Source organism: Bos mutus, chromosome 10 (assembly GCF_027580195.1).
Source record: "Bos mutus isolate GX-2022 chromosome 10, NWIPB_WYAK_1.1, whole genome shotgun sequence".
Classification (NCBI taxonomy): Eukaryota; Metazoa; Chordata; class Mammalia; order Artiodactyla; family Bovidae; genus Bos; species Bos mutus.
In genome coordinates this window covers 92,959,895-92,983,840 of record NC_091626.1, presented here as the reverse complement: position 1 = coordinate 92,983,840, position 23,946 = coordinate 92,959,895, and the positions used below count along the sequence as shown (strand labels likewise).

At 42.1% G+C, this 23,946-nt stretch overlaps 1 protein-coding gene across 1 annotated transcript in view; it reads right to left on the bottom strand.

The window, feature by feature from the left end:
* The window catches only part of SEL1L (SEL1L adaptor subunit of SYVN1 ubiquitin ligase), a 64,551-nt gene extending 46,804 nt beyond the window's left edge, over window positions 1–17,747 (bottom strand). The window contains exons 1-3 of the mRNA XM_005894262.3: window positions 17,565–17,747; window positions 12,203–12,240; window positions 10,929–11,160 (exon numbers count right to left, since the gene is read on the bottom strand). Of these exons, the coding sequence (XP_005894324.1) occupies window positions 10,929–11,160; window positions 12,203–12,240; window positions 17,565–17,634 (340 nt within the window). The 5' untranslated portion in view covers window positions 17,635–17,747. The remainder of the gene's footprint in view (window positions 1–10,928; window positions 11,161–12,202; window positions 12,241–17,564) is intronic.
* Window positions 17,748–23,946: the final 6,199 nt, after the last annotated feature.

Below are 23,946 nucleotides of genomic sequence, written 5' to 3'. Positions count from 1 at the left end.
GAGTGGGGTTGATCTGGACTTCAGAGGGACAAAACCAAAACCTCTGTGGTCTGTAGCATCTAGGCTTTGCTACTGAAGAAAAGCCTCTACCTTTTTTTTTTTAAAACTCCTGAATTCACAGATCCTAACTACCTGGACTTGATTCTAAGCTAAGGCCCCACACGTCTGGTATAAGCGTCCAGCCTCAATGGGAGCCGGAGCTGAACTGAAAGCCGGCATGGCTGGCTCGTAAACACAGCTCAGGCCCTCTGGCCTCTGGGCATCAGGCCGCCTCTCTGCAGTGCATCACGGCTGCTTGGCTGGACTGTCTGGGTCCCCTACAAAGGCCCACAGGAAAGGACTTTGATCTTTGATGGGACCATCCAAAATCAAGCTGCAGGTAGAGCCTGTATGGTTCCAATACAGAGCCTGACTTACATTCTTAACTTGTGGCTGGAGCCGAAAGCTGTAACTGGGGAGAAGGGACATTACACCAACGGTGACCTCTGATCACTCTGGACTGGCTGAGTCAACTCTGACGCCCTCCGGAGCACGTCTAGCAGAGGTCAACTTCCCTGGGCTGTTCAAGATGACGGACTGATGTCTGACTTTGCCTCCCTCACTCTCTCCGGCTGTGGCGTACGCCTTAGTGCAATCTGATTAGCCAATGCAGCCGTCCTCAGAAAGGGACCAGTCTTTTCTAGGCTGGTCACTGGGGAAGTGATGTTCACAGGGTGAAAGGGCTGGGGGGTTACATAAAACCATTTTTAATTTTTTTTTTTTTTGGAAATTCAGGAGTTTTGTCCTGACCAATCTGTGCATTTGGTATTTTTCTGGTTCGGCTATATTAACAGTGTTTTTTTTTTTTTTTTTTTTGGTAATGCCATGTGGCAAGTAGGATCTTCCCCGACCAGGGATCAAACCCAAGTCCCCTGCGATGGAAGGGTGGTGTCTTAACCACTGGACCCCCAGGGAAGTCCTTAAAGGGGTATTTCTAGGAAGATGTTTCGCCACCTCTTTCCCACAACCCCTCCAGACGGAAGGTCAGGATGAGAGTAGGGCATGACCAGAAAACATAAAATGACTGCTGAATGGAAGCACGGATTTTGTAACCACCCAGGAAAACGAGCCAGAGCCCCTGCACCTGGAAAGGCACAGGGGAGGGGTGGGGCGCTACGATCCTTGCCTTTCGAAGCTATTTCTGGAAGTGTCTTCCTCTTCGTGAAGGAACACCCTCTGGGCCCCTCTTGCAAGCTGTTGAGAGTGCTGTGAATTCAGACTCAGCCTACAATCACACCTGGCAGGGCTGCTGAGCGGCAGAGGGGCTGACCCAGGCGCTGCACTTTCCACGCAGAAGACCTCCAGATGTCGATCACACTCGTGAGGTGGACCAACTGTCGTCACAGACAACAAAACTCTAGGGAACTGACTGGCGGTCCCTTGGAAACCAAGCACTGAACTTAAATGACCTGGGATGGACCGGGAACCCAGGACAAGAAACCCACGTGGGCAGCTGCATCGTTAGTCAGTTCAGTCGCTCAGTCGTGTCCGACTCTTCGCGACCCCGTGGATCACAGCACGCCAGAACTCCCTGTCCATCATACTGCTAGTTAATGTCTTGTTCTGGGTGCCCGGCGATCATAAACTGTTTTTTTCGGATTCCGTGGGAATCCCGGCAATTTCTTCTGGGATGGGACTTCTGTATGTGCGCCCTGACTATCACGACACTGCCTCAGCCCTAGAAGGCTTTCAAGCCAGCTTCAACTTACTGGCCAGACTTGTACTTGGCCTGAACTCATGCTGCTGGTGGTGTTTAGTTGCTCAGTCATGTTTAACTCTTTTGCGATCCCATGGACTGTGGCCCACCAGGCTTCTCTGTCCATGGGATTTTCCAGGCAAGAATACTGGCAATTCCTGGTTGCCATTTCCTTCTCTACGGGATCTTTCCCAGGGATTGAACCCACGTCTCCTGCATTGGCAGGTGGATTCTTTACCACTGGGCCACCAGGAAACTGATGCCCACAGTCAGGTAAAAAAGGCTGATACAGAAACTTGAGGAGGGTGCTAACCTGCCTTTCCAAGGGAGATCTTTAAGATTAATGGGATTTCTCAGTTGGCTAAAACATGTTAAAGAACACAGCTGAAATCAATACTGCAGGGGGTCTCCTTACTCTTGCTGTCTGGGTCACACTGATAATAATTTTGCTGTAAAGACAACCTGGCCAGTGACCAAGGGGGTCTGCGGGGACACAGAGAAGAGTGAGCGCGGCAGGCCTGAAGTTCTATCCTTGAAAAGGCCTGTTTACCAGGCCGGCCCTTGGCTCATGTCTGAGAACTTAAGATCATGGAAGGGTTCCCACCACCCTCACAGTTACCAGCAACTCACCCCAGCTGTATAAACAACATGCTTATGCTGAACACCTGCTTCCCTTCTGGGTGAACGCGAGGCATGGAGCACTTAAGTGACCCGGCCCCTGTAGAAACTCCGGGTCCTGGGCCTCTAACGCTTTCCCTGACACTTTACACGTGTGGTCACAGCTCCTTGTAGGGAAATTAAACACGTCCCGTGTGACTCCCCTGGGGGAGGACCCCTGCAACTTGTGTCTGGCTTCCCCAGACTCACTCTGTGCACCCTTCCCTTTGCTGATTTTGCTCTGTATTCTTTTTCTGTAATAAACTATGGCTGTAGGTATGACTATATGCTGAGTCCTGTTGAGTCTCTCCAGAGAATCATCAAGCCCAGGGGTGTAGTCTTAGGGATCCCTGACAGCTGTGAATTAAGTGTGAAAGGTTCAACACGCAGCAGAAGGCAAGTGTGACTGTGTCACGTGAGTGACAGAAGATGAGGTCAGACAGGAGGGGCCTGATCATTCAAAGCCTTGTTTGGATTTTATTCTCAACGTGGCAGGAAGCCACCTGTGGCTTGTGAAAAGGAAGGAAGACCAGTCTGGCTGCTGTTAGATAACTGACCTCAGCGGGAGAGTGCAAATGGGGGCACTGGATAGGAAGTCTTTACACACAAGAGACTCTCAGCTACCCTCAGGAACTGCTTCAGAAAAGAGAAGCCTAAGTTTGGCTTTCAAGATGAGCAGAAATGTGACACATGGATCTGAGCAAGGAGGTGAGCAAGGAATCCCAAGCGGTGGGGCGAATTTGTACAAAGGCCCAGAGGCACACACCTCTGAAGAAGGGTGATGGGCTTAGTCTCCTTGGAAAAAGGCACATGGAGGGGAAGGTTCGGGAGATGAAGCCACAGAAGGTGGCGGCCACGCGCATAGAGAGGCTCTGTTAGTCACCCTGGGAGCAAGGACTTCATTTCACAGGTGAATGGGAGCTAATGGGAGTTGTAAACAGTGAAGTGACAGGATCACATTTGGGTTTTAGGAAGATCAGTATGGCAGAGACATGGATGAGAGGCTGCCAGAGGAAGCAAGTCTGGAAGTTAACTGTCATATAACCCAGTTCTAATGCAACTGCGACCACACGCACACACCAAGCCATGCAGACACAATGCAAGTTTCGTGTACATACGTAAGTCCTCTCACGTACTGAGAACACATTAAAAACAAGCGTGAATGAAAAGAAAAAAACAATTACTGAAAGCTGAACAATCTAAATGTTTAAAAAGTTCTTGGTATGACCACACACAGCATTACTGAAGTGATTTTAAAACACATCATGTTACAAATCACTAGTAAAATATACACCAAGAACAAAAAGAACCACAACGAAATCTTAAAATGACATTCAGTGACCTTACTGTTAGCGGTACGGTTGCCATTGTTATTTTGAAATGATATATACTTTGTTTGCTTGTCTGATTGAAGATAACATACATATTGTTAGATACCAGCACCAGGGCAAGGAGACCCCAACATAAAAATAAAGCAGCAAAGATCCTGACAGGTAGAAATCCTGGCAGCCCTGAAATCCATTCTCTCCTTTCACTGTCTGAGAAACAGAGAGACAGCGAGCGGTGGGGTCAGATCATCTAAGAAACACGCCAAGAGGCCTTCCCGTTACCACCGGGAGCGCCCCTACTTGTGCACTGTAGCCGGCTGCAGCTGGTGTGATCAGACTGCTCACTGTGTGGAGACCCAGGATGTCAGTATTTACCAGGCACAACTTCCTAGAGAACACCACACAAGTCATGCAGTTATCAGGGAATACCCTGAAGATGTCTGATAACCAAAACAGCTCCCTACTGTGGGGCTGACACTCCACAGCATCGGTCAAAGCCATTGTAAGTTAAAATCGCACGTGAAAATCAGCCAGGGCACATCTTAAATGAGGCAAGACAGGACCTGGGAGCGGCTCTGGTGGCCTAAGACCTGTGACTTGTGTCTTGTGATAGTCACATCTATGAAAATATTAGTAAAGTCGGACAGTAGGTAGGATCTTGGATTCTTATGAACTCAATTTGTCAGTCTGATCGTTTGTTATCTCACCTGTAATATTTAATCTGAACTGGAAAAAAATCAATATGAATGTTATATTTCCTAAGCCTTTCACCAAAAAAAGCCTATTAGTAATGATAACGCAGCTGCAATGCATATCCTTGGTGTCTACATTATACTCTCCAAAATAAACAAATTTCCCACTAAAAGGAAGGCTAAGATTCATTTTTAGGTCAGGAAACATATAAGGTGAATTTGGGACGTTTTGTGCCGCCTAAAAAGAAAAAAACTTTAAAAGTTACCTACAATTAGTCAAAAGCACAAAGGAATAAACTTAAAGGGACTCTCAATAGCCAAAAATGGAAAAATGTAAACAATAAAAAAGAATGATTACAAAAGAGTAATGCATAGATATATAAAACCCATGGATTTCTAATGATGCTCAAAAGCAAAGCAAAACAAACAGAAATGAAAACATATTCACAGGTCTCTTTTGCAGGTTGCTAGGGTACCAAATCCAGAGAAGGCAACGGCAACCCACTCCAGTACTCTTGCCTGGAAAATCCCATGGACGGAGGAGCCTGGTAGGCTGCAGTCCACGAGGTCGCTAAGACTGAGCAACTTCACTTTCTCTTTTCACTTTCATGCACTGGAGAAGGAAATGGCAACCCACTCCAGTGTTCTTGCCTGGAGAATCCCAGAGACAGAGGAACCTGGTAGGAGGCCGTCTATAGGGTCATACAGAGTCGGACACAACTGAAGTGACTTAGCAGCAGCAGCAGCAGCAGGCTACCAAATCATTATTTGAAAATATTTCAGGGGAAAGACGGAGAAGGCAATGGCAACCCACTCCAGTACTCTTGCCTGGAAAACCCCATGGATGGAGGAGCCTGGTGGGCTGTAGTCCATGGGGTCGAGAAAAGTCGGACACGACTGAGTGACTTCACTTTCACTTTTCACTTTCTTGCACTGGAGAGGGAAATGGCAACCTACTCCAGTGTTCTTGCCTGGAGAATCCCAGGGACGGGGGAGCCTGGTGAGCTGCCGTCTATGGGGTCGCACAGAGTCGGACATGACTGAAGCGACTTAGCAGCAGGGGAAAGAATCGAGCATTTATCCTACTGTATGGACTATATTTCTGGGTAACCAAATAGTTGATGAGGAAGAGTTCTTTATGAAAGAATCCCAGATAACAAATGCAGAAGGAATAAGTTAGAAAGCCATATTCTGCAACTCCCACTGAAAAAAATGGATCCATACAAAGAATGCAATGGTTCTCAAAACATCTGGGTGAAAGGTCAGTGAGGAAGCTTCCAATGGCTGGATCAGCTGACAACACCCAACCCTGCTGACAAATCCCTGAAGTGGGACAAATACTACATCCCTCCCAGGTAATGCAATGGCAAGTGTGCGACACTATCTATGAATATTATCAGTTAAAAACAGTTTCACAGAGATCAGAGAACAGACTCTATATGGTTGCAATACCTTTAGACCATGAAATGTGTGCACTGTGTTTCATGTCGCTGGATACGTTCCCGTGTCTCCTAGTTTACAGTATACGGGAACTTGAACAGAATCTGTATCCTACTGTTATGTGAAATTACAAAAATCTTAATTATGTTGAATTAGTTCATGGTGCTTTTCAGGTCTACAATATCCTTCTACTTTTCTGTATATTTATTGTTATTTTTTGAGTTTTATATCGAGATTTCTACTAAAAAATCTCAATTTATCTACTGGAAAAAATAGTGGAACTATATGTAACTTTGTTCTGTATTTTCTAAGTCTCCTGTAAATATGTAATCATACTTTCATAATTTAAAAAATAAAAAGATTCTAGATAAAAAATAATAAATTAAAAAACTGACTTCAAAGATACACAACACATTGAGTATAGTTAACAATACTGTATATATGTAAGTTGCTGAGAGAGTAGATCTTTAAAGTTTTCTTCACAAGAAAAAGAATTTTAACTATGTGGTAATGGATGTTAACTAAATTTGTGGTAGTCATTTCATAACATAAACATATATTAAATCACACACACACACACACACACACACACGACTAAATCTACCCAAGACTTTGGATTGAATTTCTAGTTCACAGACCAGACAACAGATAGTGGAATAAGTTTGATTACGTTACATAATATGATCTACTAGATCTAGAATGCGGGAAATCCTATAGCACAAAGGACATTCTTTCTTTAGCAAATAAAATAGCACTTGAAAACAGGGAGGGAGACTTGTTACAGAATAAGAGAGATCTAAGCTCTTAGTGTGGATCCTGACTGAAAGACACCAATTCCAAGAAGACACTGGAAACAACTGGGAAAACAGAGCAGAATCTGGGTGTCGGGTGATAGGAATAGGAATAATAGATAATCCTGTGAGTGTTTTAACACCTGTAATTTTTGTTTGGTTAAAAAAAAAAAATTCGTACTTTTAGAGACATGTATGCAGGTAAAACAATGTGGCATTTGCTTACTACTCCAGGAGAAAAACAGTAAGTGGACACGGAGTAGCAAAGACACGAGCACAAGCGCTGACGGCTGCTGAAGCGGGGGACTGGGCACGCCGGGCTCAGTACACGCTCTACTTTTGTACTTGTTGGGAAGTCTCCCTGATAAAAAAGAAAGCAATGAAAATAAGTATTTGGCAAAAACTTAAAAATGGCAATACACATCTGACTGAGGGAGAAGAAAAGGAGTGGTTTCAAAGAAACTAAAGAGACTTATTTTTCTGCAGAACTGAGCAATATGACTCAAAAATGTCTTAAAATTTTATATTTTACTTTCAAAGTTTACTTTTAACAACTCTAAGGAAACTTTCCATTTCCATAGAAAAGAAGTGCAAAAAAGCAAAATGGCTGTCTGGGGAGGCCTTACAAATAGCTGTGAAAAGAAGAGAAGCGAAAAGCAAAGGACAAAAGGAAAGATATAAACATCTGAATGCAGAGTTCCAAAAAATAGCAAGAAGAGATAAGAAAGCCTTCTTCAGCAATCAATGCAAAGAAATAGAGGAAAACAACAGAATGGGAAAAACTAGGGATCTCTTCAAGAAAATCAGAGATACCAAAGGAACATTTCATGCAAAGATGAGCTTGATGAAGGACAGAAATGGTATGGACCTAACAGAAGCAGAAGATATTAAGAAGAGATGGCAAGAATACACAGAAGAACTTTACAAAAAAGATCTTCATGACCCAGATAATCACGATGGTGTGATCACTGACCTAGTGCCACACATCCTGGAATGTGAAGTCAAGTGGGCCTTAGAAAGCATCACTACCAACAAAGCTAGTGGAGGTGATGGAATTCCAGTTGAACTAGTCCAAATCCTGAAAGATGATGCTGTGAAAGTGCTGCACTCAATATGCCAGCAAATTTGGAAAACTCAGCAGTGGCCACAGGACTGGAAAAGGTGTTTTCTTTCCAATCCCAAAGAAAGGCAATGCCAAAGAATGCTCAAACTACTGCACATGCTAGTAAAGTAATGCTCAAAATTCTCCAAGCCAGGCTTCAGCAATATGTGAACCGTGAACTTCCTGATGTTCAAGCTGGTTTTAGAAAAGGCAGAGGAACCAGAGATCAAATTGCCAACGTCTGCTGGATCATAGAAAAAGCAAGAGAGTTCCAGAAAAGCATCTATTTCTGCTTTATTGACGATGCCAAAGCCTTTGACTGTGTGGATCACAATAAACTGTGGAAAATTCTGAAAGAGATGGGAATACCAGACCACCTGATCTGCCTCTTGAGAAATCTGTATGCAGGTCAGGAAGCAACAGTTAGAACTGGACATGGAACAACAGACTGGTTCCAAATAGGAAAAGGAGTTTGTCAAGGCTGTATATTGTCATCCTGTTTATTTAACTTATATGCAGAGTACATCATGAGAAACGCTAGACTGGAAGAAACACAAGCTGGAATCAAGATTGCCGGGAGAAGTATCAATAAGCTCAGATATGCAGATGACACCACCCTTATGGCAGAAAGTGAAGAGGAACTCAAAAGCCTCTTGATGAAAGTGACAGTGGAGAGTGAAAAAGTTGGCTTAAAGCTCAATGTTCAGAAAACGAAGATCATGGCATCCGGTCCCACCACTTCATGGGAAATAGATGGGGAAACAGTGGAAACAGTGTCAGACTTCATTTTTCTGGGCTCTAAAATCACTACAGATGGTGACTGCAGCCATGAAATTAAAAGACGCTTACTCCTTGGAAGGAAGGTTATGACCAACCTAGATAGCATGTTCAAAAGCAGAGACATTACTTTGCCAACAAAGGTCCATCTAGTCAAGGCTATGGTTTTTCCTGTGTTCATGTATGGATGTGAGAGTTGGACTGTGAAGAAGGCTGAGCACCGAAGAATTGATGCTTTTGAACTGTGGTGTTGGAGAAGACTCTTGAGAGTCCCTTGGACTGCAAGGAGATCCAACCAGTCCATTCTGAAGGAGATCAGCCCTGGGATTTCTTTGGAAGGAATAATGCTAAAGCTGAAACTCCAGTACTTTGGCCACCTCATGCGAAGAGTTGACTCATTGGAAAAGACTGATGCTGGGAGGGATTGGGGGCAGGAGGAGAAGGGGACGACAGAGGATGAGATGGCTGGATGGCATCACTGACTCGATGGACGTGAGTCTGAGTGAACTCCGGGAGATGGTGATGGACAGGGAGGCCTGGCGTGCTGTGATTCATGGGGTGCAAAGAGTCGTACATGACTGAGCGACTGACCTGATCTGAAGGAAACTTTCAAACATTAAAAAAAAATACTGTTACGGTACATTTACATGAAAAAATATTTATAGGCATTAACCGTCAAATTGTAAAAGAATGTTAAATAATATGGGGAAACGTTCAAGATTAACTGTTATGTGCAAATGCAGGCTGTAAAACAGTATACACATTCTGAACCAATTTAGTCTTAAAACCAAACATCTAGAAAAAAGCCTGAAAGAGTCTCCATTATGTTAACGGCTGTTACTTCTAATTGATGGGATTAAGGTACTTTTAATTTTTAAACAGTGGTTTCTCTTTTTGTATATTTGCAATAAACTGTATTTTTAAAAGGTCAAATCTGGACCAGTTCTCGAGACTGCCTGCTAACAGAGTAAGCGCAAATGTTGCTGATCTTTGAAATGATGAACTAAATGACAGAAGGGGGGTGGGACAGGGCAGCAGGGACACATTAACAGTGAATTTTTAGAAGAACAGGTTATTTAGCACACTATTGTGAGAAAGAGCAAGTCGTAAATTTAAAAATTACAGTGTCAAGAAAGTGAAAATTAGAATTGGATTAAAGTTTTTATGTAGGCTTCAACTAGAGAGGGATAAACACCTAAATCAAATAATCCAGGATGACTGAAAAGATTACTGTAGTGAAAATCCTAACACAGTTCTGAAAGTAACCAAAGCAGAACATTAGACAACCCTCCCTGTCTGAGTTTCTATTTAGTGTACCACCCTGCTTATTTAACTTCTATGCAGAGTACATAATGAGAAACGCTGGGCTGGAAGAAGCACAGCTGGAATCAAGATTGCTGGGAGAAATATCAATAACCTCGGATATGCAGATGACACCACTCTTAGGGCAGAAAGTGAAGAGGAACTCAAAAGCCTCTTGATGAAAGTCAAAGAGGAGAGTGAAAAAGCTGGCTTAAAGCTCAACATTCAGAAAACGAAGATCATGGCATCAGGTCCCATCAGTTCATGGGAAATAGATGGGCAAACAGTGGAAACAGTGTCAGACTTTATTTTCTGGGGCTCTAAAATCACTGCAGATGGTGATTGCAGCCATGACATTAAAAGACGCTTACTCCTTGGAAGGAAAGTTATGACCAACCTAGATAGCATATTCAAAAGCAGAGATATTACTTTGCCAACAAAGGTCCATCTAGTCAAGGCTATGGTTTTTCCAGTGGTCATGAGACTGTGAAGAAAGCTGAGCACCAAAGAATTGATGCTTTTGAACTGTGGCGCTGGAGAAGACTCTTGAGAGTCCCTTGGACTGCAAGGAGATCCAACCGGTCCATCCTAAAGGATACCAGTTCTGGGTGTTCATTGGAAGGACTGATGCTAAAGCTGAAACTCCAATACTTTGGCCACCTCATGTGAAGAGCTGACTCATTTGAAAAGACCCTGATGCTGGGAAAGATTGAGGGCAGGAGGAGAAGGGGGACGACAGAGGATGAGATGGCTGGATGGCATCACTGACTCGATGCACATGAGTTTGGGTGAACTTCGGGAGTTGGAGATGGACAGGGAGGCCTGGCATGTTGTGACTCATGGGGTCACAAAGAGTTGGACATGACTGAGCGACTGAACTGAACTGATGGATTATTACATACTGAAGTTCTGAATATTAATAAAACACAAGTGCAATACTGACTGTCAAATTCAGCTTATGTAACACACCCTGTAAAATTATACTCTACACATTATATGTGATGAATAATCAGTAAAACAGGACTTCTACACCCTCTACACTAGCTTTAAAATTTCAGTTGCCTCCTTGCTAAATCAGACAAAAGCAAACAAAATGTCGACTACCTGGTTTCCGTACTTTCGTCAGCTCTTCATAGTCCTTGTTTTCTGGATTTGGAGATTCTAGAAAGCTGATTTCTTCTGCAATGCTTTCCCCTTCTTGGCTTCTGAGGTTGCCTTCCTCTTCTTGAGGAGGTGATTCCAATTCGGACTCTTCTGAATCAAGGAATATCTGACCAGCGATTACTCTGCTTGCTGGGCTATGGTTCTCTACCGACTCATCTGACGGCACAGAAGTCTGAGAATATAAAGTATTTTCAGTTACCAATAGTAATCAGACTCCTTCCAATCTAATCTGACCATTACTTTCACTAATCCAGACATAGCTCCTTCAGCCCCTTGAACGTGTCCTACTTACTTGCCTCTTCAGACTTTGGTTATCTGCCTATCATGTGCCCTCGTCACCTGCCTAAACCTGATTGTGCGGATTTCAACTTGGATGTTACCTCCCCCGCAAGAAGCCTTCCTTAAATCCCTTAAGTCTTGGTTCCCCTCCTTACTCCCAGTATATCTCATACTTCCCAGTATGACAGCCCTGTACAACTTCCTGTTTCTTACCTGCATTCCTCCTAGTCTAGAGATCAGGGATCATCTGTGACTGGTCTCTTTGAATAGGCAATAATCAACCTCATTCATTCAACCAATCAATTTAAGGGCATTAATAGATTTTGTTTTTAAAGAACTTACATAAGTGGAAACAATGACAGAGGTTAAATCTTCAAATTAAAAAACTAAAAAAAATGAATAAAATCAATCTCTCATTAGGCAGTAAAACATAACTACCTTAAGGCTCTTCAACACACAGATACATACACATTTAAGTTGAAATTAAACCTAGTAACCAACACTCTTAACAGAAATATTTATTATTCTCTGGGGGCTTCCCAGGTGGCTCAGTGGTAAAGAATCCACCTGCCAATGCAGATGCCACAGGAGATGCAGGTTCAATCCCAGGGTGGGAAGATCCTCTGGAGGAGGAAATGGCAACCCCCTCCAGTATTCTGGCCAGGAAAATTCCATGGACAGATGAGCCTGGTGGACTAGAGTCCATGGGGTCACAAAGAGTCGGATGTGACTGAGTGACTGAGCACTCCAACAGGTCAGTGATTTCCACCTTTCCCTGCCCCCAGAAGAATTAGTAATGATGCTAGCTATCTTTTTCTTTTTGAAATCCAATTCTGTTACTCATAAGATGCAGATTTCATATCCTTTCTAAGATACATAATTCATGCTTTTAAATTGGGCATCAAACACTGGTCAATGCAAATCTGAGTACACACCTTGGAATCTACGGATTCATCCTGGTTGCCCTCTTCATCTGTAAAGAAATTTTAAGACAATTTAGTCGTCTTTCTTGTTTGGCAATCACAGGTATTACTAAGTGAAAGCAGTTGATAAGTATAATAAATAATAATCAGACACTGGATAATCTAGAATTATTTAAAAATTTGTTGTATTCAACAACTGTTCAGAAAAAACTAAGTGAAAGGAAAAAGGGGTGTTGGGGGTGGTATTTCTTCCTCTTTATCCAGGAAGGACAGTAGCTTCATCTGTTACACAGACAGGAAGACCAAGAACACCACCACCAAAACCAGGTATTTCTTCAGATACCATCCAGTTCTTTTGTATACAGTTAGTCCACTATTGAGCATGAGTTACTAAATTTATAAAAATAGAGCCCTCATTGTGTGGTTTGGGATTCCACTCCTTCTTTTCCTCTGCTCAGAATCTGAAGTTACTGTAGCTTATTTTAGTGATGACTAGCATTTTAGTATTCACTAAGACCACTTTCACTAATGGGCTTCCCTGGTGGCTCAGAGGTTAAAGCGTCTGCCTGCAATGCGGGAGACCTGGTTTCGATCCCTGGGTTGGGAAGATCCTCTGGAGAAGGAAATGGCAACCCACTCCAGTATTCTTGCCTGGAGAATCCCATGGACGGAGGAGCCTGGTGGGCTACAGTCCACGGGGTTGCAAAGAGTCGGATACAACTGAGCAACTTCACTTCACTTTCAAGACTACTAAAGATGGACATCGAGAATGATTAGCGGAGTTGCCAAAGACAGTTAGGATCTGTGTTTGACTTCACTAAAGATATAACCAGATAACATCACACTGTCATGTATCCATTCACATGAGATCTAATTATTAGGAAATCAATAGCCTATATAATTAACAATAAATCCAATCACTACTTGTATCTTTCTTCCAAATTCATATTAGCTGTTTTGGCTTTGTCAGATTAGATTAAGATTACTTCTGTTATTCTCTCTGTATTTCTCTGTTAATTCTATTCTAGCTGCTTGTTATTCTTTTTACTGCCTTATATAAACACATTCAGCAACCCAACTGGCCATTCGCAAATATTTGATCTTTGTATTCCAATTAAAAAAACAAGTGTCAGATGATCTTTAAATTTCCTTCTTACTCGCTTCAGTACTGCCAGCTCCACAAGTTATGTGAGAAATTAACCATAGGCAAAAATGCTATAAACTATGTGATTTTTACTAGAAAATGTGGTGCTATGGTTGCCATTTACCTTTACTTCATATGATTATAACCTAAATATTATTGGTAACTTGTAACTCTTCAAAGTACAGCAAAAACATGTTTTGGAGTTTGTGTTAGCAAAGCACTGAACTAAACTTTAAGAAGTATAAGAAACTCATTATGTACCAAATACTCAACTCTATTTCAGGTTTTGTCTCCGTTGAATATTTCAGAAATCGGTCTAGTGGTGAGGTTCTGCCACATATAAAGGTGCTATTAATTCAAAGAAAACTTAAATGATCATTATTTTCACATTCACTACTTTTAGATTACCTTCCAAATATTTTATTTCTGGTGGGTGGGGAAAAGAGGAGAACAGCATATATCAGTCCCATAGGGCCTATAACTTTTAGGTTTATGGGTAGTGATGTCAATTAATAAACAGTTATTCTTTAGGCTCACTTCTTCACAAGTATTACCCAAAGCCCAAGTTCTAACATATGGTTCAAAGTCCATTTTCAGCAAATCTTTGGAAAAAGGAAAAAAAATTCACCTCTATTACACAACTACATTGTATGTGTGAATGTATTTAATTAGTCACAAATTTTAACTAGTTAATATATCAAGGGCAGATATTAAATGTGAAATGTATAGGGTATACCCCCAAATTCTGAAACTTATTCTATTAGTCAGAACTCTTAAATCATTAACCACCCAGCTGAGTACCTTGCCACAACAGGTCATGTATGTAGCTAATAGGTAAATAATATAGATGCCTATAAATAAATTATAAAAAATGTATATTTGAGACACTACAAGCTGTTAGGCATCAGAGTAGCAGGGTATGTTTTTGAACTCCCAGAGACATGGAAACTTGTGACATCAGGGTATTTCATACGAATTGCATCATGCTTCTCTTTCTCTTCTAACAAACCAGGAATATATACTCGGGTTACTGGCAAATTAAGAAAATTCTCACTTACTAAACTGGGAAAGCCTACTCCAGATGGTAATCTGAAAGCATCAGCTATTTTCTTTGTCAAACTAATAGGTCCATTCACATAATACTTTACAAATAAGTTTCTCATAACCTAGAAACTTCTGATAGGCAGTCAGGTAAGGATGAAAAATACTGAAGTTACATATAAATAAAAAGAATACAGTAGTGCTTTTATCAGATTACATATATCAAGCAAGAAGAAAAATGCAAAAAGGATACAGTGAAGAGTTAAGGATTTCTCACTCAACAGTACTGTATCCAAATATCATGGTTTACATTACTTTGGTAATCATATCCCCTGCTTTGAGAAAGACCAATTTTCAGTTTTATTATATTAGTTAACAAAACTGCTTAGTATCAAGGATCATCTTTCAAGGGAAAGTGGTCACTACAAATTCATCTTCTAATTGTCATGTAGATTAAACAGAGAGACAGATACACTTTTAAACACAGAAAGTCTGGAAAGTTTAGTGAAAAGAGACCAGACATCCTGTTTTCGGATTTGCCACTGAATCTGTGCAGATCCTAGGATACTGTTGATTCTTAACTACTCCAAATCCAAGGCCTGGCAACTAGGCTCAAAACCTGGCTTCATGGCATGTCAGTGTTACACACGCGGTTCAATGCGGCAAGCCTGCTCAGCTTCTTATCCCAAGTGTCAAAGGGAAGAACATCACCTGCCCTGTTGACTCTCGATAAAGTTTTAAGGAACAAAGGAGAGTGAAAGGAAACATATTTTGCAATCTGAAATATATGGCGTGACTATTACCTGAAATACCTAGCAGTGGACCTAATTCACAAGACTCCATATTATTATTTGGCATTAAAAAAACAAACAAAACCAGAAACGAACAGTAAACTATTTTAACCAGTAAGCCACTTCCTGTCAAAATCAAGAAAACATGTGAGAAGTTAAAGCATGTTTCATTATAATCTGGAGAAATTGAAGGAGAAATATCTTTTAAATCTCCTCCTTTAAATTTATTTATTCAGAAGGAAAAGAAAATGTTTATAATAAAAGTACAAAATTTTTACACAGCTTCAAGGTAAGTTATTAGATAATAGCTACTAACCACGACAGGACCAAGATTCCCTTTGCTGGCTGATCAAATTCTACCTGGCAAAAATGCGACTCGCCCCGGGTAACTGCTAACAGTCAAACATTTTAAGTCAACACTAAATTGTGAACCTCATTTTTAAATAGGAGCAAAACTTTTTAAGCTAAAAATGAGGCCAACACCTTGTATAAATAAGCTATTTAATGAATAAAAAAGCCAACTGAAAGTCCATGTACTCAATTTATAAAACTATCTCACTTAAGTGTCTTATCATATTTGCTCTTCATGTCAGCATGCACATCTAACATTGTTCTAGTTCGAGTTAAGTAAGGCTTTAGCCTCTACCAGAGAAATGTTTCTGCAGTTTAATATAATGGAAATCAGAGCAGACGTTTTGTGAACTTAGTCCTTTGCTTGTATCAACACAACCCAAAGATTTAACAATTTTATTATTAACAGTCTTCTATTATAATCTACTGGGAATCCCAACTGTTGATTAAAAGACTTCTTCAGTCATCATCTCCACTGAAATGACACTTTGGATATGTGAAATCTGGTCAAAAGAAAATGCAGGAAAATGTTTATATGCTTTTTCTTTAAATTCTGCAAACTGAATTCAGAGGGATACACATTGTGTTCTTAACTATTTCTTACACTTTAGTGTGAAGAATCACTTGTGCAGCTTGTTAAACAAACAGATCTGCTAACCCATTCCAGACCTAAAACTGCATTTTTAACAAACACATAAGACAAATCCTGATGCAGGTGGCTCCTGGACCACAGGGACTTCACTGCACTGATTTCATACTTCCTTTGATCAAATAACTACGAGCAGTGCTTCAGGAGTTACACCGAGTTTTAAAGATCTGGTCATGAACACAGATTAACAAGAAAAGGGGAGGCGGGGGCAGACTTTAAAGCTTGATGTTGGCAGTAAAGGAACTGGCATATGCTTGCTTGTTGCTTTTGAAACGGTGTCTTACACCACATTATGGATAGAATTTTAGGTTTAGATCTCTTATTTTAGAAGCAGAATGACGTTACAACACTGACTTACAACTAGGACAGATAATTTGAGGATTCAAATAACCATCTGGGAAATTTTCTGTTGGGGAAAAAAAAAAGCGTTGACATTTATACCCTGCCTTGTTCCAAAAAAATTTAAAGCCACGGAACAGCTGTTTCGTTAACTGAAACCAATTAAAATTCAAAAGCTTTACTGTACTAATTCTTTCTTTACCAACACTTGGAAACACTAAGTGCTTCTTTACCAACACTCTCAAAACAGACGTTTTCAGATGTTGGCAGATTAAACTATTAAAGAAGGGAAATGATAATTTCCACAGCCAGGGTATAAATTAGCTAATTGGGAAAACAATTCAAAGGCACATGAATCTATTTATGCAAAAAAAAAAAGTTAAATCTAGAGGCTATACATGTACACTGATGGAAAAAAAAAAAAACAAGTTTTTTCTTTTCTTGAAAAATGACCGTCAGCAAACATGGGTCACAGCTCAGAAACCCTGTGACACAGTGAAAAAACAAAAACAAAAAACCCTTTCTCAGGAATTTTTTCTTTAAAAGGGGTACCAGACTAGGGACGATCAGATCAAAAGCCTTCGTTCATTGTTTTTTTTTTTTCAATAAACAGAGACAGGATCATCTGAGGTGCCATGCAAACCCAACCACACACTGTCAACATCCTGCTTTTTTGATGGACCTGGCTCTGCCCAGGGGACAAGCTCAGGTTGTGCGAAGTTTCTAAAGCGACGGAGCACAGCATCTCCGTGGCAGTCGTGGGTCCGTAAGCTGTCGGGGTTCACGCCCATCGAATCAGTCCTCCTTCCTAAGGAGTCGTGCAAGTTTGTCAAGGGAGGAGAGGCGTGGGCAGTGTGTTGGGCGGGGGGGACCCTTCTCTTCCTTCCCTCGCAACCTCCCCTCAACAAACACTCTGGCCCCGGGCATCCCAAACCCAACAGAGGACCGTGAGTGACAGGCGAGGGCGAGGCTGGAGCCCCCACGGCCCTGCCACGGGAAGGAGGCCGGAGCGGGGGGCGGTGGCTCCCGGCCTCCAGTCCGAGGGGGGCGGATACTGACCCGAGGACGCCAAGGCCGAGCCCAGCAGCACTGCCCAGAGCAGCAGCGTCAGCCCGACCCAGACCCGCATCCTGCTCCCAAGGGCCGCTGCCACCCCCTGGTGCTGTCTCTTCCGCCTCGGCCACCACCAGCTCAGCCTCCTCCTCCGCCGCCGCCGCCGCCGCCTGGCCGCTGGGCTTCCTGCTCTGGTCTCCTTCCTCCACCCCTTCCCAGACCTCCCTGTCCCAGCCGGCAGCCAATCCACGCCCGCCGCCGCGTACGCCTCGCCCAATCGTCGCGGCCCTCCCCGCCCACCTAATTTCCCCGCCCCCTAGGTCAAGGATTCGACCAATCGCTATGCGCGATTCTCACACCGGCTGTCTCGGTTGGACCACGGCCTCAGCGACATGGCCCCAGCTAATTGGTAAGCTCCTTGGTTTAACCATCCCGGAATCGGAGCGAGAGCCCGGAATTGGACGAGGGTAGTCACCCAGGAGACTACAATTCCCACAATGCACTTCATGGGCCTCTCTCTCCGGTGTGGCCTCTTGGGAAACGTAGTCCGTTGTGGGGCAATATCTAAAAGCGCCGGTTCTGTAGAAGTTAAGAGAACTTAGCTAACACCTGAACCAGACGCCCTCTCAAGGCCATGAACCCAGAGGTTGTTGTTTTATTTTTTTGGGCGCCAAGTAATTATCAAGAAGGGGCTTCTCCGGTGTGGTGCTAGTGGTAAAGAATCCTCCTGCCAATGCAGGAGACCTGGGTTCGATCCCTGTGTCGCAGAAGAACCCCTAGAGGAGGAAATGGCACCCTACTTCAGTATTCTTGCCTGGAAAATTCCATGAACAAAGGAGCCGGGCAGGCAACAGTTTGTGGGGCCCTCAAAGAGTCCCCCGGGACTAAGCGACCGAGTGCACAAATATTAAGAAACACACATTATAAGATTAATAAGAGTTTGTGGTGTGTTAACTCATTGGAAAAGACTCTGATTCTGGGAGGGATTGGGGGCAGGAGGAGAAGGGGACGACAGAGGATGAGATGGCTGGATGGCATCACCGACTCGATGGACGTGAGTCTGAGTGAACTCCAGGAGTTGGTGATGGACAGGGAGGCCTGGCGTGCTGCGATTCATGGGGTCGCAAAGAGTCGGACACGACTGAGCGACTGAACTGAACTGAACTGAAAGCTCTTCTTCCTCTTAGTTTTATTTAGAGAGTTTGGATTGGGCTTAGTGATAACAACACTGAGGAAAAAATACAACGGCTAGACTGAATGCGAGGTATTTCTTTTTAACTTAAATGAAACAGTACCTGGTATAGGGATACCAGGTTGGCACTCACTAACCGGCCTCCTTTCCCCTACAAAACAAAAGGAAATAAATCCTACCCAGTATCAGAAAAACATCTACTTCTGCTTTATTGATTACACCAAAGCCTTTGACTGTGTAGATCACAACAAACTGTGGAAAATTTTTCAAGAGATGGGAATACCAGATTACCTTACCTGCCTCCTGAGAAATCTGTATGCAGGTCAAGAACCAACAGTTGGAACCGAACATGGAACAACAGACTGGTTCCAAATTAGAAAAGGAGTACATCATGGCTGTATGTTGTCACCCTGCTTATTTAACTTACATACAGAGTACATCATGTGAAATGCTGGGCTGGATGAAGCACAAGCTGGAATCAAGATTGCCAGGAGAAATATCAATAACCTCAGATATGCAGATGACACCACTCTTATGGCAGAAAGCAAAGAAGAACTAAAGAGGCACTTGATGAAAGTGAAAGGAGAGTGAAAAAGCTGGCTTAAAACTCAGCGTTCAAAAAACAAAGATCATGGCATCTGGTCCCATCACTTCATGGCAAATAGATGGGGAAACAATGGAAAGAAACAGTGACAGACTTTATTTTCTTGGGTTTCAAAATCACTGCAGATGGTGACTGCAGCCATGAAACTAAAAGATGCTTGATCCTTGGAAGAAAAGCTATGACCAACCTAGAAAGCATATTAAAAAGCAGAGACATTACTTTGCTGACAAAGGTTGATCTAGTCAAAGCTATGGTTTTTCCAGTAGTCGTGTATGGATGTGAGAGTGGTACTGTAAAGGAAGCTGAGCACCAAAGAATTGATGCTTTTGAGCTGTGGTATTGGAGAAAACTCTTGAGAGTCCCTTGGACTGCAAGGAGATCCAACTAGTCAATCCTAAAGAAAAATCAACCCTGAATATTCATTGGAAGGACTGATGCTGAAGCTGAAACTCTGATCCTTTGGTCACTTAATGCGAAGAACAGACTTATTGGGAAAGACCCTGATGCTGGGAAAGATTGAGGGCAGGAGGAGAAGGGATCGACAGAGGATGAGATGGTTGGATGATACTACCAAGTTGATGGACATGAGTTTGAGCAAGCTCCAAGAGTTATTGATGGACAGGTAAGCCTGGCGTGCTGCAGTCCACGTGGTCGCAAAGAGCCAGACACAACTGAGCAACTGAACTGACTAACAGATCATGTCAATACTAGTTATTTTTACAAGGGTCACCAGATAATAATAATCTTGAAAAGGGGGCCAACAGTCTTTGAAAAACCCTTTCACGTATTTGTGCTCATCACTCTCCTTTTGTCAGTTACATTATTCTCTTCATTGACTACCTAGGTCTTAGGTTGACTAGGTTCAGGTATCTAGGTTGACATATTTGGAGATAAAGGTGACAGTGATTACATTGCGGAAGTGGAAATAGTCTTGTGTATTAAGTACCAACGCCAGCATGCTCTCATGAGGTAGCAGGGCAGTGGCTTAATGCTCCTGCTCCTTCAAAAACTGGGTCATTCTGTTTTCCTTAGCATTCACCCACAGGCAACTCTTAGGTCTGGAACCTAGACATTCTGAGTTCGGGATTTTGGAGAAGTTCACTCTGGACAAGAATCTTCATACCATTTGTGTTCCATCTTCTCTGATGAAGAGTCGTCTTTTCCAGGAAAAGGATAAAAAAAAAACTGTTGTTCAACATTCACATTGGAGAGGACGAAGGACAAATGCTGTCCCATGAAAAAGAGTTCTCTTTTCTAATACTAAAAAGTATTAGCACGATTCATCTCTATTTTTGTCACCAAGTGCTTCCTTAGAGTTCCTCTGATTTTTAAATTATAGAGTAAAATCTAGTATATTATGTGGCCATTTTCCCCTTTCTCACTGAAAACTTCCCTGCTGGCCCTCATTTTCCCTTACCTGCCTGATGCACCTGAGTTCTAGCCATATTCACCAACACCATTCTCTCTTCTCTCTAACCTAAACTACATACCACAGCCAGATTAATTTCCCTTAAACACTGCTTTCATCTGCATTTTCAAAAATTTCCAATGGCTGGCTTTGTCATAGAATAAAAAAAAATTAGAACATCTTCTGACAAAATAGAAACTTGTACAGATAGTTCTACTTTCTCAGGAGGATTATTGGGAAAGAAACTTCTGTCTTCCACAAGAGAAGCAGTGATTATCTGATTGATAAGATTGAGGAAAGCTCACTGCTTGGTTAAAATCTAACTTCATCTTTTTTCATCTTTTTTCTTTACTGAGTGCTTCTTACATTGCAAGCCCTGTGCTAGGCACTGCACTGATAAATTGCCAACTTCTCCTTTACTATTTTCTCGATTTCTGTATTAACACTCTCTTGTTTTCTCTTGGGCTCCTTTGCCGTCTGCCCACTGCTCTGCTGCTGCTTCTTAGCCACAACGCTGGCATCTTCCCAGTTTCACTGGCAGTTCATTTTAGCTGAGCCTTCTCCTTTCAGGCCAGTCTTCATTAATCCTTATTTCTCTGAGTGTCTGCAGAACAGTCACAAACTTGCCTTTTAAATTTGTGGTAGTTTGCTGAGACCAAAGACAATTATACAATTAAGTGTATAGGTATATAGCATTGAACATCTACTAGCTTTAGATGATCTTTGATTAATGATGTGTGTGTGTGTGCTCAGTTGCTCCATTGTGTCCAGCTCTTTGCGAGCCCATGGACTATAGCCTGCCAGGCTCCTCTGCCCGTGGAATAGTCCAGGCAAGAATATTGGAATGGGGTGCCATTTCCTCCTACTCCAGGGGAGCTTCCAGACCCAGGGATTGAACCCAAGTCTCCTGCATGGCAGGTGGATTCTTTACCACTATTGCCTCCTGGGAAGCCCTGATTAATAGATACACCTTACAAATAAAGTGTTCTAACAATATTTTCAAAGCACATGTTGTGTACCGTAGATTAGTCTTAAAATATCTACCATAATTTTATCTTACAGGAAATATTAAGGAGCCCTTGTGCCCCTATTACTCAGGAAATTCACCTCACTCCTATTCACCTCATCTGAAAACCAGATATGTTGTTCATTCCCTCTTCACCAAGTCACTAGGTCTATCGTGAAGTTCAAAAGAGATATGGGGTGAGGAGGAGTGATTTCTTCGTTATAGAATTGCCTACACATGGTATTTCTTACTGATTCTTTGAGGCAAAGGAGCAAAACAAGTTAAAATTAGTTTTTATTAAGACTTATAAAGTTAACTTTATTACCTTAATTTGAAAAGGGTTTAGAGCTGCTAAAGCGATTGTCTTAGGCCAGCAATGAGTTACTGACATGTTCTGAGACCTTAACACCCTGGGGAAATTCTAAGCCTCCTGAGCAGGTCTTTAAAATGGTGTGGGAAAGCCAGGTTTATTTTGTCAGTCTGCTACCTTGCATGATGATTAATTAGTGAAAAGGTAGTAGATTTTCCATGGCTTTATCCAGACTGAGCACACACTCCTCAAGGTTTCCTGCCAGCATTCCCAGTTAAGTTGTGTACTCAGTCAATTTGCACAAAATGTTAGCATTATTTATTAATTCATAGACTGCTTTACTATTTGCTCAGCTGTCTGTACCCTGTTCTACTTGCTAATGTCAGTGTTCTAGTTCATTGTTACAGATTTCCAAGTTACAGAACACCTTTTTGCTCTGCATTACGACACAGCATAGAACCCAGAGGAGGTAGACAATAAGTGGCTTGTTATTCCGTTGAAATTGATGTGACCTTATTCTATTGAAATGAATCAAACAATCCATAACTATTCAGAACCTCTGCAATGTGTTGAGCATGTGAATTCAGCTTGCTCTTCGTTTAAGGATGGTGAGATAGCCTTCAGAGCCTTTTCCTGAGAACAGAGTGATGATCAGTATTTCTAGTCAAGTATCCTTACCCATGTTATTTTTAGAGATCTATTTGAGTTGGCAAAAATGTGTGAAGGCTGCCAGTGCTTGAATTATTGTATCTGCCAGTGCAGGATTAGGGAGAGAGGAGGAATTGTAGGTTTTCCCCTCAGGGCTTGGAAAAGAAGATATTTTCTTTCAGGTAGATGAGGGGAATCAAAGTCATTATTTTTATGTTTGTTTTTCATGGATAAATGAAAATATAGGCCCTTGCATCGTATTGTAAGGTAGAACCTGGCATCTCTTTCTGCACATTCTGAGCTCCTTGAGTAAGTGGATAATGGTTTTATATCCCATTGTATCACCTGGAATTCCAGATTGTATATGGCAAGTCAATAATTAGTAATCAAAACAAACAAGCTTTAAATGTTCCAGTCACTTTCTATAACTGTCTCGTAGAAGTCAAGTGTAGATCCAAAATTGCAGATAAGTGTATGCAGTATACTACCTAAGTGTGTAGCAACAGAATGAATGGGGTTGGGTGTGTGAGTGTAAGGCTCTGTTTACCAACTTTCATCCAGAACTGACATTTACTTTGGAGGTGTGTATTCTTTCTGAGCAGTATTGACTCACAACAGATAAAGGAAAAGTCAGGATAGCTTTATACCTTGAATAAACAGACAGGCATCATTTGACCTGTTTTTTTTTTTTCATAAATTTAACTTCCCTGGTGGCTCAGACGGTAGAGTGTCTGTGTACAATGCAGGAAACCTGGGTTCGATCCCTGGGTTGGGAAGATCTCCCTGGAGAAGGAAATGGTAACCCACTCCGGTATTCTTGCCTGGAAAATCCCATGAACTGAGGAGCCTGATAGGCTGCAGTCCATGGGGTTGCAAAGAGTCGGACACAGCTGAGTGACTTCACTTTCTTTTCACTTCTTTCTGGAGAAAGGCTGGGTTATAATTAAATTTCAGTAAGAATTTGATTAAGGGAATCTTAGAAAATGGAGATAAACCAATGGGAGCTCCCATTGTTAGGCTCCTCTGTAATGGCAGTGTGTTTCATTTGTGAATGTTGGGTTAGGAACATTATGTTCATAGGATAATCTTTCCTTTCTTCCTTCATTGGTTCAACAAATATTTGGGTGGCACAGTCAATGGCCTCCAGCCAAAGATCAACCAAAGGAATACACCAGTCATTGAACATACTGGGTTTAGTACTTACTGCAATGAGGAAGAAC